The 17,423-nt window shown below is 37.2% G+C and overlaps 1 protein-coding gene across 8 annotated transcripts in view; it reads right to left on the bottom strand.

Annotated features, from left to right (window-relative positions):
• Window positions 1-1,503: 1,503 nt before the first annotated feature.
• CUNH8orf34 (chromosome unknown C8orf34 homolog) overlaps window positions 1,504-17,423 on the bottom strand; it is a 381,887-nt gene continuing 365,967 nt past the window's right edge. For 2 of the 8 annotated variants that reach the window (XM_041667625.1, XM_041667630.1), the window contains one exon: window positions 1,504-2,507. In XM_041667625.1, coding sequence (XP_041523559.1) covers window positions 2,464-2,507 — 44 coding nt within the window. In that variant the 3' untranslated portion in view covers window positions 1,504-2,463. Of the gene's footprint in view, window positions 2,508-4,408; window positions 4,617-17,423 lie in introns of those variants that run through there. The other 6 variants (XM_041667626.1, XM_041667624.1, XM_041667631.1 and 3 more) reach the window with 5 other exon arrangements.

Raw genomic sequence — 17,423 nt, 5'->3', positions numbered from 1 at the left:
TAACTCCTTACCACATTAACCTGTCCACTTCCTGTATCTTCTACCATTATATTTATGGCTTCGGGGGCTCTAGGTAAATCCAGGGGCAGAGACACTGTCTTCTAGGTCTTCTCCTTTTACCTGCTCTGTATACTTAGAAAATATCATTCATGTCAAGGATCCAGATTAGACATGTAACTAAGGAAACACCTCTGAGCAAAGTCAGTTGAGTTTCTTCTGGAACAATCACCCTTTTTCATGCCCCCCCTTTTTTTTGCTAAATTTCCACTTCCCTGTCTCTACTAAAACTTCCAACCCTCCCCATTTGTATTCACCCATTTCGCCTTGAAAACACTCCCCAACTGTTGTCCAAACTGGAGCTGGGTTTAGCTCACACTAGACTATTTCATTTGCAGCAATTCGTTCTTGATTAGAACCAGTCCTTACCTTTCCTTCAGTGTAGGACTCGGGACATCTTCCACGGTGTGTTCAGTGCTATCCATTCTGGCATCCTACGGCATGTGATTCATGTGGGACTAGGAGATCATTGGTGGAAGAGAATGTTGCTCAGATAAGCACATTATCAGCGACACATTTTAAAGAGAGAAAATGTCTAACAGGGAAAGTATTTTAAATCCTTAGTAGAATCTTCTTGAAGCTTCATTTCATGACGCAGATATTTAAATAAGAATTATCCCAATCCTGTAAACTTAATCTCCTGCCATCTTGCTTTCTGCTTAAAAACTCAGTATCTAAGCTGTTACAAATTGGTTAAAACGTGTCCCCTCTCCAAGACTGTAGGGTTCCCAATAATATTTTCAGAGGTGAGGTTCTAGAGAAGTGATTGGGTCTTAAGGTATTGGATGAATCTCAGTGTGCTGATCTGTTGATGAATTGGCAGTTGAATGGGTTATCAGAATGTAATGGCTTTGTGGGAGCCTAGCCAATTTGGATGTTCACCGTCCTAGACATGGACGGAGGGGAAAGGACCTTGGACTTTCCACAGAGCAGGGAACCCTGACTGCTCTTTGGACTGGAGAGGGAGGGGGAGAGGAGTGGGGAGAGGGGGGAGAAGGGTGGGAGAAGGGGGAGGGAAATGGGAGGCGGCAGAAACTTTTTTTTTCCTTTTCTCAATAAAAATAAAATAAAATAAAAGAATGTAATGGAAACTGTAGTGTTGGGCTTGGATAGAGGAAGTGGAGTCACTAGAAGAAATATCTCATGGATGCTTCTCACTGTCTATGCTTCTGAGCCTTCCTGAAACAAGTAAGCTCTTACTCCCTCTGCCATGACCATCTGTTCGTCACTGGTCGATGGCAAAGGAGTCAGAAGATCATGCTCTGAAACCTCCAAAAGGGTTAAAATAAACCTTTCCCCTTTAAGCTTAAGTATTTAAGTATTTAAGTATTCAATAATTTTGTCACATCCATGAACAACTAATAATGGACATTTAATTTATTTCCATCTATGAAAATAGTTATTACTAAAAATGGTTTCATCATACAAGAAAACAATGGTGTAAGAAAATTTATTATATCACTTATAATTTTGTAATTCATATTTATGAACATGATTTAATTCAGGAGTCAGAAATTGCTTGTTTATTCCTTGGCTATTTTCTAGTCCTTAACAATTGTTTCTTTTATAGCTATACAGAGTTTTATAATTTAGCCTTAATCCATTAAAGTCCACCAAAAATTTGCATTAAGACAAATAAGATAAATGATAGCAGACATAGTCAATAGATTGGCTGAGATCTGTCTATTTAGAATTATCACATAGCACATTCCAAAAGTAAGCAGACAAGAGATTTAAACTGAATAATCTTATGGTGACTCAATAATTACATAAATGATTCATGATTTTCCTTGCAAGTGCTCTGAGGGCATGCATTTCATTTTTCGTTGTTCTGTTCTGCTAAAGTAATAGTCATGTTTTAATAGGAAAGGGAATATAACCCTGTCGGGGCAGTGGTGAGAAAAACATTCTTTTCTGGTGTAGAGTTTACATTTTGGGGGCTAATGTCACACAATTAATGGTTGACTGGGACTAAAGCTGTACCTGGGCACATTTGGGCAAGTTTAATGTTTATTAACCCAAAAGATAAGATGTTATTATAAAAATAGAAGTAGAAAACCCTAGCTAAGTTAATATTCATAAAATTTTAAGCATTTGTTTTAGGCAATATTCAATATATCAAACATTAATTTTAAAGCTACATAAAAGGTAACATAAACACAAGACATTGATCAAATCAAAAAGGTATCAGATTCCATGACCACTAGACCATATTGCCTGAATTACCATTCTCTGACTATAGACAGATACATACCCTCATTACAAAGGTGCATATATATATATATATATATATATATATGCATGTATATATATATGTTTTTATTAGAAAAATAACATTTCTTTAGAGATTTCATATAGTACATCAAATTGGGACTATATGTAAGGATTTAGTCAGCTTCAGTCTCCTTAAGGACCACTTGGAACATCCTTTTCTTCTTTCAGAGACAGACCTGTAGAGGGAAGAAAATACATTCAACAAGGCATCAATAGAGCTGACTATCAAAGGGGGACAGTGGGATTTAGTGCTTTCTTTAAGTGTACAAACTTTTGCCATAGCAACTCACCAACTAAACTATAAATATTTTTGAAGAAAATTATCAATCTCCACACTGCTCAAGGCTTGAAAGGATATTTTTGCCTACAAAAAAATTGATCAATAAATATTTATGTAATGAGACAGAAGGAACAAAAGAAAGAAGGATGGGAAAAACGGAAGAGCAGACTCTGTTTTTTGCATATTTCTTTTTTATCCAGAATTAATTATTTACTACAATAAACCCAAGCTAACTCATTTATTGTATTAATTCCTACCACCCTTAAACATAATTCTCTCTGGGCCCCTGATTAGAATTGTTTGGTTCATGCACTGATCCTAACGATTAATTGTCAGAATTTTGGTAAGTTTATCGTCAATTTTATATCCTGTTCCTGCTTTTTTCTCTGTAAGTTGCTTATTGATAAACTACATTATTTGCCTCCCACAACTGTGTTATGCTATTTTCTGGTATATTTCCAAATCCATTTATTACATATGAATGACCAGAATGACAGTGTTTCTAGGAGTTCTTGGACTGAAGAGCAATACGCCATGCTAAGAACATTTGAAAAACAACAGGGCCATGGTAGCTGAAGACCAAACGGTAGCATCATTCTGTGGAAGACAGGTGTAAACAGACAGAACCACAGAGAAGAGATCTGGAAGGACTCAGATCTTAGAGCAAGGAAAGACAGGACTCTTTTTGTCCGCATTTTCAAACAAAAGGTCTTAATGATTTTTATAATTTGTATTACATCAGTTCATTATGGAAATATAGAAACAAAATAATTATATTGTACTACAAAATACAATCACTGATGACATTTTTGTTAATAATCATCTAGATTATATTCAATAAATATGAATTTATTGCATATGTGTGTTATTATATACATAACAAAAATTAGCTTACATTTAATATTCTTTCCTATGATTTGATCTTTTTTAAATAAAAATATTGGGGAAAAATTTCCACATCAGAATCAGAATATATATATGGGTGTGTGCATGTGTATGTGTGTGTGTGTGAATATGTTCAGTAATGAATGCGTACTAATAAATCACAGTTCTCTAGTATATAAAGTATATAAATTTAAAATTAACTTCTATTGTTGGAAATTATATGGCTTCTATTTTTATATGTTTTCCACATCTACAATAAGAAGGTTTCCATGTTTCATAGTATACAATTTTCATGTTTTATTTAAAACATATGGAGATGAATATACTATTATGATATGCTAAATAAAAATTCATTGAAAAGACTTTCTTCAAGTTATTTCCTAATATGGAATTCATAAGTCTGCGAGTGGCTAGGGCAGAACAAAACCAAATGAACAACCACAGGACACAGAGAGCTCCCTTTTCTAGGATCCACAGTAACTCTAGATGGCCATGTGTAAGGGATATTAAGAGAAGGGGTCATCCATGGGTGAGGAGAGGGGTAGAATATTCCAAAGTTCTTCATAGTTTTCATTTGCTTCTCTCTGACATGTGGAAAGAAAATAGTTGTGAATTTTCTTATCTCTTTTAAAAGTCTGGTATGAATGAATAGCTTCATGGATGCCGTGTCTACTGTTATGAGATGTTGAAACTCAATGGCATCATACAGTCTAGCACAGTTGGGAAACATGTTTCCAGCTTGTAAATATCTGTATTCTAGATCTAGATTCTGTAAGTTATTGATTCATCCACGAACAGAGGATGGAGAGAATGGGAGGGAAGGCAAGGGAGAGCAAGGGAAGGGAAAGGAAAGAAAGGTGAGGGCAGGAGAGGGTAGGGCGAGTGGGATGGAAGGGTAGGGAAGGAAAGAGAAGGGAAGAAAGACAATATCAGGTCCTTGACACAGACATTTTTCTCATGAAATCATGGAAAATATGTATTTTAAGCCATCTGAGCTACAAACAGTTGCAGAGAATACCCACAATTACCTACTGTTGACATTAAGTGCCCTGAGCAAACATACCAGAGTAGACCAGGGTAGGACAAGAAGAGCATGGGACACAAAGAAGATCAGCAGAACCTGGACAATTGAGAGCAAAGAGGTAATGTACTGGATCTAGACCAGAAATGCTGTTTTCTCTTGCCTTAGCCTGTTTCTTGAGGCAAAATTAATCACAATAGATAACAAACTTCCACCTGCAGTATGTGCAGAATGATAGGTGCTTGGTAGCCACTCGGCAGTGAGTAGCTTATCATTCCATAATTCCATTCCTTTCAATTTTAAAGTTTCATTCATTCTTAAATAAGGAATAGAGAAAAATGCCTCCCTAGGTTATATTCACGACCCCTATCTCTACTGCAGTCACAATCCTGAGGCTCAGTTTTAGCTAGACAGATGGTCCACTGAATAACTATGTGTACCATATTATTATGCTACAAAATGTAGAAAAAGTCATTGTCCCGAAGCTGGAGGTTTACACACGATAGTGTAAACAGACATATGCACCACACTTATAACCAAAAGTACACAATATTGCATGCTCAGTGGAATATCACTGAATGGAGTCAGGAGGCAGAAGTGGATAGAGAGTGATTGAATCTGAAGGAAGAATAAAGCAGTACCTGCTGGCTGGGATGATTGGACATGATTATTTTATTTCAAAAAAGTATGTGTGGGGAGGGAAAATGAAGGAAAAGCAGGTCATAAAAGGAAAAATGCACATATTTTAAAGAGAAAGAAAATGAAAAAAATACAAAAAAATCCTAGTCATCTCTAGGAATGCTTGTCCTAGGTTTAATATAGATGATCCATCAACCATTTTGTTCATTGCTCTAAGAATTATGGACGGCACTATACCATATCTGCTTTTTGAAAGATCAAAATGCCCAACTGTGTATTAAAATCCTTAGAAGTGCCACAGTAAAAGGGAATAGTTTGACATTCATCAAAACTATTCAAAAGTACTTTTTTTCATGGGCCATTCGTTGTAAATAATGATATTAGGGGCTATGGTAATAGGTCAATGGGTATTTGATGTGGTATCATGAGGGCCAAAGTTTGAATCCTCAGCACCCATGTTAGTGTCACATGGACAAAATAGCCCAGCTACAATCCTATCCTAGTGTATGTGACATAAGGGCAGGAGGTTCCTGGGGCAAGCTGGCTTTTTACCTTAGCTGAGCACATGAACTCTGGATTGGAGGAAGAGGCCCTGCCTCAATAAATAAGGTGGAGAGTGACTGAGAAAAAGATACTGACCTTGGGTTTCCATACACAGACCTATCTATACACACATATCCACACATATGTGTGCCCCCCCCTCACCAGATGTATTTACAACCAAATTAAAAGTAATTTTATTACACATCCATTGGTAAGTGCTGCTTCAACTAGAGTTCAGAAGATATTGGCATTCTGTTATTTCACATAGTTCATTAGTGATCTTATAAAGCATGGGTTGTGTCTTCACTAGACTTAGGTTCTTCTCACGGGGGTGATCATAAGGAAGTTAACATTTCCCATCATTCGCAAAGGAGGGCAATACACAAAACATCTCTGGAGTATCACTCAGAAATTTGTATTTAGAATTTATTTTTATAGTTTTCATACTCATTTGATTTGGAGTTATCAAAGACATTTGGCTTGAAATGGGAGTCATTTCAGAAATTGATAATGAGCAATGCTGGAGAATGTGGCATATTTTTAGAAATATTCCACATGGTAGGGTTTAGATAGAATCATGATGTGAGTGCTCACTAGAACTGGAGATATTAAAGGTTCTGAGAAGTAACCATCCAATTTCTCATTAAATTTACTTAATAGACATGTTGTCAATGCACTGGTATCTATAAAGTAAATATTTAATGAATACTTGAAGTGTAAAATAGGAGTATAAAGACTATGTTTTTCCTAGTGGGCCTTTTAAATAGATAAAAGAAATGAATGAGTTATCTATAAATGGCAAAACTTAAAAGATCTTTTTAATTGCTAACAAGGGATGATTTTCTGTGTTCTACTATAAAAGAGAATGTCACCTTTAATTTACGTCTCTGAACGCAAAGAAAAACCACGTCTTCAGTCTGAACAATGTTTAATTATACTAAAGATGATATACAGTTCTGAGATATTTAGTCAACATTTCACAACAAGTCATTTTGAAGGAATTTGGCAGCATGTTTTGAACAGTTGTTCTACTTTTAATAGCTTGCTAAGAGACAGAAGACATGCCTGATATAATTACTAAGCAATATTTATTTTATTCTGCCAAATATCTAATTTTTATGTTTATCATATATGCCTCCCTTAATTTTCTGGATGACTTTGTTCATAGATAATAATTTGGAACACAATGTAAATATAATGAAATCAAGTTGAAATTTCTATTAAAACCAGATTTCTTGCCCAAATGTATTAGTGTCTCCTTTTCTTTCACTCTTGATTTCCTTTTCGTGGCTTTCCACATGCTACCTAATACACAGTGGAAATTGTTACTCTCTTTATGCTGTGTATATGCATATTCCTTTCACCCTATAGTTTTTATCTTGTGCTATGATTTGAATGTGAAATGTCCTTTATGGTTGAACATTTTATACCCTAGCTGATGTGTGACATTGCTTTCAGAGACTGTATAATCTTAGGGAGGCAGAGTCCGATGGGAGGAAGTACATCATTAGACATGGCCCTTGAGGTGTTACGCTCTCAGTCCACTTCCTGTGTGGTCCTTGCTTCCTGGACTATGGTAACATGAGGAGTCCCAGTCCTATGCTTGTCACAGCAAATTCCATAGTGCCTTCCCTTACATAACAAACTGTCCCCTCCCAAACTATGAACAGAAATAAAGCCCTCCTTTTTAAAATTTATTCTTGTCAGGTTTTTTGTTATAATGATGAGAAAGGTACAGCTGGCATAGAGGTAGAGAAATTCTCCAGTAGAGCTCAAGACCTTAGATCAGCCTAGGATACAAATTGTTCATTGTGTGTTCTTGTGAAGAAAATATTTTTAAAAATTTTATCTACAAAACCAGAGTAATAATACATATTGTCTTGGTTACTTTTTGTTCCTCTGACAAAATGCCAAGGCCAAGGCAACTTTTAAATAGAAACATTTAATATGGGGGTTTAGGTTCCAGGGTTAGTAGAGTCTGTAACCCTTCTGGTGGGAGCATGGCGGCAGGCAGGCAGACACTGGAACACTAGCTGAGAACTTGCAGCTGATTGAGGAGTAAGAGGTGACAGGGTGGGAGGAGGAGTGGGAGGATGGGGTGAGGAGGGAAAGTCCATGGGATACTGTGGACTTTAGAAATCTCAAAACCAACCCCAAGTACACACCTCCTTAAAAAAGGCAACACCTCCTGTTCCTCCAACTGGGGACTAAATAATCAAACATATAAGCCAATGGATGTCGTGTTCATTCAAACCACCACACATATTAAGTTTCCAGAATGTTTAAAAGAGATTTTAATATGGCATATAACAACTATAGTTTAATAACTGTCATTTTCTCGCATCTCCCCCCTTTAAAAGGTGTATGTGATTTTCTTGAAAGCCTTAAAATGTCAAAGATTTTAAGGTGAAATAGCATGTTATAGTGTTAAGTATATTCTTCAAATATACTCTATGGGTCTATTTTATGCTAGGCTATGTGACAGCTTTTCTAATTTACTATTAAATTAAACCTCTATCAGAATGCTTGCCAACACTTTCAAAAACAAAGATTTATTATGTTTCATCTATAGGGTTCTGGGCTTAAACCTTGCATTCTACCTCTGAGGTCACTACACTTTAAACACGCAAAGGATTTACAGTTAGTATCTACAGATGAGCAAGAACACAGATCATTCTCTTTCTGAGCTTGAGATATTTAATCAGCATATTTTTCAATTCATCTATTTTTTACAAAAATCATCTTTACTTAGGATTGTATAAAATGGCATTGTGTATTTGTACCACATTTCCATTATTTCTATCTGATGGACATTTAGGCTTGTTCAATTTCCTGAATGTGGTGAACAGAGTAACTATGAGCACGGATGTGCAATATGTCTAGAATGGTATCAGGTGGGTTATATGGAAGTTTTACTTTCAGAATTTTTTAAAATTAAATTTGTTCATTTAGTTTACATTCTGACTGTATTTTCTCCTTCCTCTCCCTCCCCTCTGCCTTTCCCCTCCAAACTTCTCCTCTCTTTCTGTTCAGAAAGAGGCAGGTTTCCCATGGTGTCAAAAAAACAAGGCATATCAAATTGAGTTAGGACTAAGCTCTGTCCTTGTGTTAAGGTTGAAAAAGGCAAGCCAGTATGAGGAATAGGTCCCCAAGGGCCAGTCAAAGCATTCTATTGTGGAGTGATCTGTAAACCCAATCAGAAAATTGTTCGTTATCCCTATAACATTTGTGCCACTATTGCACCATGACTATATCTTGCCAGGGAGTCATCATTGTATGAGTAAAACTCTTTGTCCCTGGCCCTGTGCACAGTACCTCTCAGAACTATGAAAATGAGCAAATATGGAATAAGTTTGATTTATTAATGACTATGATTCATGTATGTAATATCTTCAGCAATAGGGCTTGACCATGAATCTCTGGAGCAGTGGTTCTCAATCTATGGGTCATGACCCCTTGGAAAAACCTTTATCTACGCAGGGCAGTGTTGGTGCATGCCTTTAATCCTAGTGCTCAGTAGGCAGAGGTAGGTGAATCTGTGAATTAGAGGCCAACATGATCTACAAGAGCTAGTTACAGGAAAGGCCCCAGTCATACAGAGAAAACCTGTTTTGAAAAACCAAAAAAAAAAGAAGGAAGAAAGAAAAGAAAAACCTCTATCTATAAAAATATTTACATTATGATTCATAACAGTAGCAAAATTATAGTTATGAAGTAGCAACAAAAATAATTTTATGGTTGTGAGGTCATGGCAACATGAATAAGTGTATTAAAGGGTCACAACATTAAGAAGTTTAGGAATTACTGCTCTAGAAAGTAACCAGAACAGTATATCTAGTGTGTAATGATTATGATGTTCTATGGGCCCCAATAACCAACAAGTAAAAAAGACATAGCTCAAATCTAGTACTAGGTATTGTATTTGATAGTCTGTAATATCTGTGATGGGCACTGTCCCCTGCTATAGTGTAATTCCATTTCAACTCATTTTATATATGTATATATTTTAGGAAGCTTCTATAATAATAAGTTTCTATGTCAATTTTTCAAAGGTCTTTAGCATTATTTTCTTTACACATACTTCCTCTTCTATGTTGCCCTCCTACCTTCCACCCCATTTAACCCCCACATTTTACCCCAATACTCCTCTTTCCCCTTTTATAGTTTTATAAATGCATTGTATCTCCTATTCTTTGAAATCTGCATGCATGGGCCCTTATTATTTCCCTAAATTCTATGGGTACTTTCCAATTTAAACAGTTATCTAAAGATCCAAACCCAACGTCAATATATGAGAGAGAACATGCGGCATTTGTTTTTGTGGGTCTGGGTTATCTCACTGAGAATGATTGTTTCCAGTTCTACCTGGAAATTTCATAATTTCATTTTTCTTCACAGCTGAATAATATTACATTCTGAAAATGCATCACATTTTTCATTATCCTTTCATCAGTTGATGGACAGCTAGGCTGTTTCCATTTTCTACCTATGGTGCATGAATAGTAATGAACACAATGAGCAAGTATCTCTGTAGTATCAAGAGTCCTTTGGGAGTGTGCTTCGAACTGGTATAGCTAGATCATATGGTAGAGCTATATCAAGGTTTTTTGTAACAGCCACACTGATTTCAACAGTGTTTTTCTTTAATATATATATAATATATTCTTATATTATGTATTATATATAATATAATATTATTTATTATATTAATTATTATATTTTATTATCATTATATTATTATTATATTAATTATTATATATCATTATATTATTATATATTATATATTATTATATTAATTATTATAATTATTATATATATTATATATATTATATATATTATATATATTATATATATATTCTTATCTCTTACACATGAAAAGAAAATTCTTTAAAAGTTATATCAATACCCACCAAAATATTATTGACATAACAGTATCAGATGATATGGAAAGTTAATGTGCACTTATTGCAAAAGACGAGTAGTTTCACTTTCTTAAAAATTCTGATTCACCAAGAAAGTGTACATCTAAATTTGTGTTACCCAAATAACATTGAAATTTAGAAAGCAAGTCAATAATTAATCTAAATAAATAGAGAACAAATCCATGTCCAGCATAGGTTTGAACACATACCTCGTGATGATGAATACAGGACCCCTTGTCCAAATAGTCAGCAATGACATGGAATATCAGCCCATCAAAAGCAGCCAACCCCACACAGTGGACACAAAGAAAACTATACTCAGTGTCAAAATAGGTCATCCTCATTGTGGTTCAGGAATGTGCTGCTTCTAAACATTTACCTCCAACTAGTCACTTCCCGGATCACCCACGTAGTCTCAACACATTTCAAATGAATTAAGGCAGCCACACAAAATGGACACAATATGAAAATAGACTTAGATATCAAGGGAACACTCCACTTTAAACCCACAGGTCTGCAATGAAGAAGAGCTGAAAATCAGTGAGGCCAGCTTCTGCAGCCAGAAGTATTCTATTTTCTTTCAAGATGTACATTTTGTAATTGAAAGCTTCAGACTTTCAACAAGAAAGCTCAGACTCATGGTCGTTATATCAATGGAGTTCTCTGTCCTTCTACTGAAACGCAAGTTTGCTGACAATGAGTCTCAGGCATGAATGAAGGAAAGTGAGACATTCCCTCCACTGGGCCCTCGATGCTTATGTTAATTTGGTTTGTCTTTCACCTGAAAGACACTGATCAAGTTTGTTTAGACGACTTGCCCCAGTTCAATCTCATTGTTTTCCTTAAAATTATGTTAAAATAACAGAGGGCCTACTTAATTTTAATATATGGATGTATTATGGTACTTCAAAAAATTTTAATTTTATACATCCAATTTGATTCATAAAAGCATAGCTTATAGTTTTTTTAAACAAATATTTATTTATTTATTATGTATACAATATTCTGTCTGTGTGTGTGTCTGCAGACCAGAAGAGGGCACCAGACCTAATTACAGATGGTTGTGAGCCACCATATGGTTGCTAGGTATTGAACTCAGGACCTTTGGAAGAGCAGGCAATGCTCTTAACCACTGAGCCATCTCTCATAGCTTATGGTTTTTAGGTATTATATTGCTAGCCAAGATTCTGGGAAAAGTTAGTAACAAGTGCTATGTGATATCAGTCCTCAAGGATATTTTTTTTCTTTGGGGAGAAAAGGTAAATATATGTGTGGGGGCCCATAAAGGTGGGTCAACTCCACCTTGACTGAGATGTTAAGCTTACTCCAGCTCTTTCATAGTTATTGACAAGAAGCCTGACTTAAGGAGTGCCTACAAACAAGATATCCTGACCTATGGTGTGGTTACTTGTTGTTTTGGCCATTAAGATGGCCCATAGAGGTAGATCCATTCCATCTTGACCAAAGGTCAGAGAATTCAAGCCTATTCCTGCTACTTCATTTTTAAGACCGGAGGTTTTACCCAAAGAGTGGCTGTCAACAGGATACTTCGTCTAAGGTATTATCACTGCATATGCTGCCTAAATCATCAGAATGCTTAACTCAGGAAATAGTGACTCAATATCTCGGGTATTAAAGAAAACAATTGTTCTGTTTGTCCTTTGTGTCATGCTAAAGCAGTCTTTTGCCTTCTTACCCCCTTTTTGGATTGGGGTATACAAGCATACAGAAAATAAACACGGGTAGACTCAGTATTCACTGAATTGCCCTCCCAGTACTATCCTAGGTCTCTGTATTTCTTTCATACCTTTGTTCCTCTTGCCTAACGTTTCTAATTCACACGCCTTTATCCTGGAATGTATGAACCTGTCGAGGCTAGACCCCGACAGACGTCACGCCAACATGTGGCTACAACGTATATGTATGAAACAATTATAAAAGTTGGTGGGGAAGGATTTGATTCTTGTGAAATCTCAACAACTGATTTTAAATGATAACACAGCTAGGGACAATTGATGTCCGATGCAGCAGGCTTCAGTCAGACTTCCGTTGTGTAGGAAACTGGACTCAGCACCACTGCAGATGCTCTGAAGTTGGTACCAATGCTCTCAGTGATGCTGAACTTCTCATGAAACGTTGAACAAAAGTCCACATAGAAGTGACTTACCAGGGGCTAGATAAACAGCTCAGCCAGCAAAGAGTGGGTATTACTCTTGCTTGGAGCATGAATTTGGTACCCAGCACCCCACTCAGTTGGCTCACAGCTGCCTGTGTTTAATGCTCTTTGTTGTCCTCTGTCGGTACCTACATTCACAGATAAACACATACGTATCCATAGAGGCATAAAACTTTAAAAAATCGTAATACAGTTGAATAAGTCAACTGTGTTCAAAAGCAAAGGGCAAAAATATTTTAAGCTATTTGGAAAGTCAAGAACATATTATTTCTGTTTTTCTGAATTTTGAAATGTAATACAGATGCAGAAAAATAAAAAATATATACTACAGCACTAAAAAGGATACCATAAATAGCCATTAACCACACTTATTGATAAATTACACTCTGTCAGCTGAATATGAGACTATTAGTGTCATGTACAAAGCATTTCTTGATTTTCTGTATGTCATAACAGGACTGTATTTGTTCTCTGATAGTTTATTTTTTCCTAGTTGCAGTGCAAATTTTGTGCCAAGGGGTCAAATGAGGGGACCATCACCCAGGGTGGGTAGCAGTAACTCTGGGTTAGCCCTTTAATAAACATATCTCATTGACTTAAGGGGGGGAGTGGACATTTTGATAATAAGTATTGAGATTATCAACTAGATATAAAAACCCTACACAGATTGATAGCAAGACAAATCCTATTACATATAAATGATAATATTGAGCCAGTAGTGCATTACCAGGTTAAAACTGAAAAATCATTCAATGAAATCAGTTATATTAAAAGGCTAAATTTATTTATTTATTTTTTGTTGAAGAAATTTCTGCCTCCTCCTGCCTCCCATTTCCCTCCCCCTCCTCCCACTCCTCTCGCCCTCCCTCCACTCCATTCTCCCTCCCTCTCGAGTCTGAAGAGCAGTCCGGATTCCCTGCCCTGTGGGAAGTCCAAGGTCCTTCCCCCTCCATCCAGATCCAGTAGGGTGAGCATCCAAACAGGCTAGGCTCCCACAAAGCCAGTTCATGCTATAGGATCGAAACCCCGTGCCATTGTCCTTGGCTTCTCATCAGCCTTCATTGTCTGCCATGTTCAGAGAGTCCAGTTTTATCCCATGCTTATTCAGTCCCAGTCCAGCTGGCCTTGGTGAGCTCCCAATAGATCAGCCCCACTGTGACAGTGGGTGGGTGCACCCCTTGCGGTCCTGACTTCCTTGCTCATGTTCTCCCTCCTTCTGCTCCTCATTTGGACCTTGGGAGCTCACTCCGGTGCTCCAGTGTGGGTCTCTGTCTCTATCCTCATCCATCAGCAGATGAAGGTTCTAAGGTGATATGCATAAATAAAGAACTCAAGAAAACTAAATTTATTTTAAATGTAATAAAAATATAAATCTTGAAAAGTTTGTTTGTAAAAATCTCTTCATCAAACTACACAATGCAATATTGAAACCTTCCCTGTTCATATCACGCGAGATCATTATCAATAAGTGTGGTTTCTGGCATCCTTTTTGCTTGTCTTCTAAGAAGTGGTGGTGAAACAAATGTTGCAGATATGTATCTGTGAATTTGCACAGTGATGAAAAGTAGAGACAGTAAATTACATAACCTCCCTCTGTACCTCCAGGTCATAAGGCTTAGCACATGGGTGACTCTCAGCATACACATGCCCACTATGAAGATCCAGAGAAGCGACTGTTTCAAGTTGGGAATCTGGGCTGTCAGGCTCACGGGATTTATGCTGGAAGATCTTAACTAACATTTTAATTTGAGAAAAACATGTCTAAGATTGTCTGATTTGTGAACATGTAGCCAGTTAGCAGAGCCAAAGGAGTCTGAGAGTATTCTGAAATAGTTCAGCTGCTGTGAATATGCCCAAGACTTTTCAGTCACAGAAAGTGCAAGGGTAAAATCCAAAGCTCCAGGGATGGGTTCTTCTTCCAAGCAACCAATCCACCGCTCACATCTGTGACGATGTGCCCCATCAGACAGGAAGGCCCATCCCAAAAGCACGCTCATCAGTGCTGGGGAATGAACTACATTTAATTTTTACTTTAGTGTCACCATTTTGTAGTTTCAGGCCACACCTAGCACAAAGATAAGAATATTCCAAGACAAACTAAAAGTGTTTGGTAAAAGGATTAAAAACATGTGTTATTAATTTATAATTTTGATTTCTTATGAAAAACAAAAACAAAACATTGGACCATGTAGCTCCTATTTTTAGTTTAGGAAATTCAACTCCATAAAAGACTCTAGCCCAAAGAATTTTCAAAATAACATTTGAGTCTCCTGGTTTAAACACATCCTTTCTGATGAATCTAACAACTGCTGTCTATGACCTAGAGGTCTGAATAAGAGAAGCATGTAGTTTAAAATTTGCAAAGTTATATATTACTGAACAATGTGACACATTGATCTGCTATGCTAAAGACTGAAACCAAGTTCCGTAGATTATGAAAAGTTACCTTTAATTTTTTTCTAGGGTCTTGGGAATTAGTTTAACCTTTCATAATATGAGTGCCTCACCACAGACCTGGAAACTATGTGAGTGACTCACAGGCATCTGTCCTCTGCAAACAGAGAAATTTTCATAACAACAACATTAGCTTTTATGGCAGAGACTTGCAATTTGACAGAGGAATCACTTGCTTTCAACAGATAATTAGCTGTAACTACATTAGCTTATTTTTCTGCTGATTAAAGATCAATCTTGAAATGGTTGCTATAGTATGCTGAACATAGAGGATTTATGGTCTGATGGGCTTCAGATACTGCAACATATGTAGATAAAGCTTTATTTTTTAATATTCAGATTTATTTTTAATGAAAATGCACACAGGTTGCAACAAAGGCAGGAGAGTCTGAGATCCATTTGCATCTGATGATTGGTGAATACGAACGGTGGTATTTTCACGCACGTTGTAGACTTGGTCTTTCCTCCATCCACCCTTAGTAGACAGAACACATGGGACAAATGGCAAAATTCTGCTGGATATCCATTAAATAAAAGTGTCCTGGTAAAACTTTCACCTGTGAGACTTGTAAAAAAGATAACTACTGCAAACTAAAACAGTGTGACATCTGCATAGTCTTGCGATTTTGTAGATGCCTATTTAAATGCAACAGGACATACAAAACTTCTGCAGTACTCTGAAGATTACCCTAAATCCAAAACTTGAAAAAGATTACAGGAGGTGGCCATCTGCTGGAGGGATAAGTAGATGAGTGGGATTGGAGAGCATGCTGTGAAATTCACAAAGAATTAATAAAAAGTTAAAAAAGAAAGAAAGAAACCCTAAGCAAGTTACGGCCTATGTTGTTATGTTGTTTTGTTTTAGAGTTTTTGTTGGTTTTGTTGTGTGTTTAAGTTTTGTGTAGGGTCTTGAGTCTTACTACATTTGTTATCCAGGTGGCTTTGAAATTGTGGTTTGAAGAAATTGTCCTACCTACAAGTTATCTCTATTATTTTCTTTTTTTTCATTTTTTTTTATTGAGAAAAGGAAAATAAAAGTTTCCCCCTCCTCCCAGCCTCCCATTTCCCTCCCCCTCCCCCCACTCCTCTCCCCCTTCCTCTCCAGTCCAAAGAGCAGTCAGGGTTCCCTGCCCTGTGCAAAGTCCAAGGTCCTCCCCCCTCCGTCCATATCTATGAAGGTGAACATCCAAAATGGCTAGGCTCCCACAAAGCCAGAACATGAAGTAGGATCAAAACCCCGTGCCATTGTCCTTGGCTTCTCATCAGCCCTCATTGTTCGACATGTTCAGAGAGTCTGGTTTTATCCCATGCTTTTTCAGTCACAGTCAAGCTGGCCTTGGTGAGCTCCCAATAGATCAGCCCCACTGTCTCAGTGGGTGGGTGCACCCCTCGTGGTCCTGACTTCCTTGCTCATCTTCTCCCTCCTTCTGCTCCTCATTGGGACCTTGGGAGCTCAGTCCAGTGCTCCAGTATGGGTTTCTGTCTCTATCTCCATCCATCACCAGATGAAGGTTCTATGGTGATATGCAAAATATTCGTCAGTATTGCTATAGGATAGGGTCGTTTCAGGTTCCCTATCCTCATCTGCCCAAGGAACTAACTGGGGACATCGCCTTGGGCTCCTGGGAGCCACTCTAGGTTCAAGTCTCTTGCCAGCCCTAAGGTGACTCCCTTAACTAAGAATTGTGCTTCCGTGCTCCCCTATCCAGCCTTCCTTTATCCCAATCATCCTGTTTCCCCAAGTTCTCCCCATCCTCCCCTTCTCACTTTTCTCTCCCCATCTCCCCTTACCCCCATCCCACCCCACCCCCAAGATCCCACTTTCCTCCCCTGCAATTTTGTCTACTTCCCATAGGCAAGAGGATAAGTATATGTTTTTCCTTGGGTTCACCTTCTTATTTAGCTTCTTTAGGTTCACCAATTGTAGACTCCGTGACCCTTATTTATGGCTAGAAACCAATTATGAGTGAGTACATCCCATGTTCATCTTTTTGGGATGTACTCACTCATAATTGGTTTCTATTATTTTCTATAGAGAATAGAAAATTTAAAACAAAGAGGTGAGATTAAATTGCTGCCAAAATTTATTTATTATTCATAAATAGCCTACTACTGTTTGCTGTAAAGTTTTGGCTATTTGCCTTGTGAGACCTAATCCTCATAGTTACCTCC

This window comes from Microtus oregoni, unplaced genomic scaffold (genome assembly GCF_018167655.1).
Source record: "Microtus oregoni isolate MIOR12 unplaced genomic scaffold, Mior012 000017F_ref0000208, whole genome shotgun sequence".
Taxonomy (NCBI): Eukaryota; Metazoa; Chordata; class Mammalia; order Rodentia; family Cricetidae; genus Microtus; species Microtus oregoni.
Note: the sequence above shows the minus strand (reverse complement) of the source record. Positions and strands in the feature narration are given on the sequence as shown.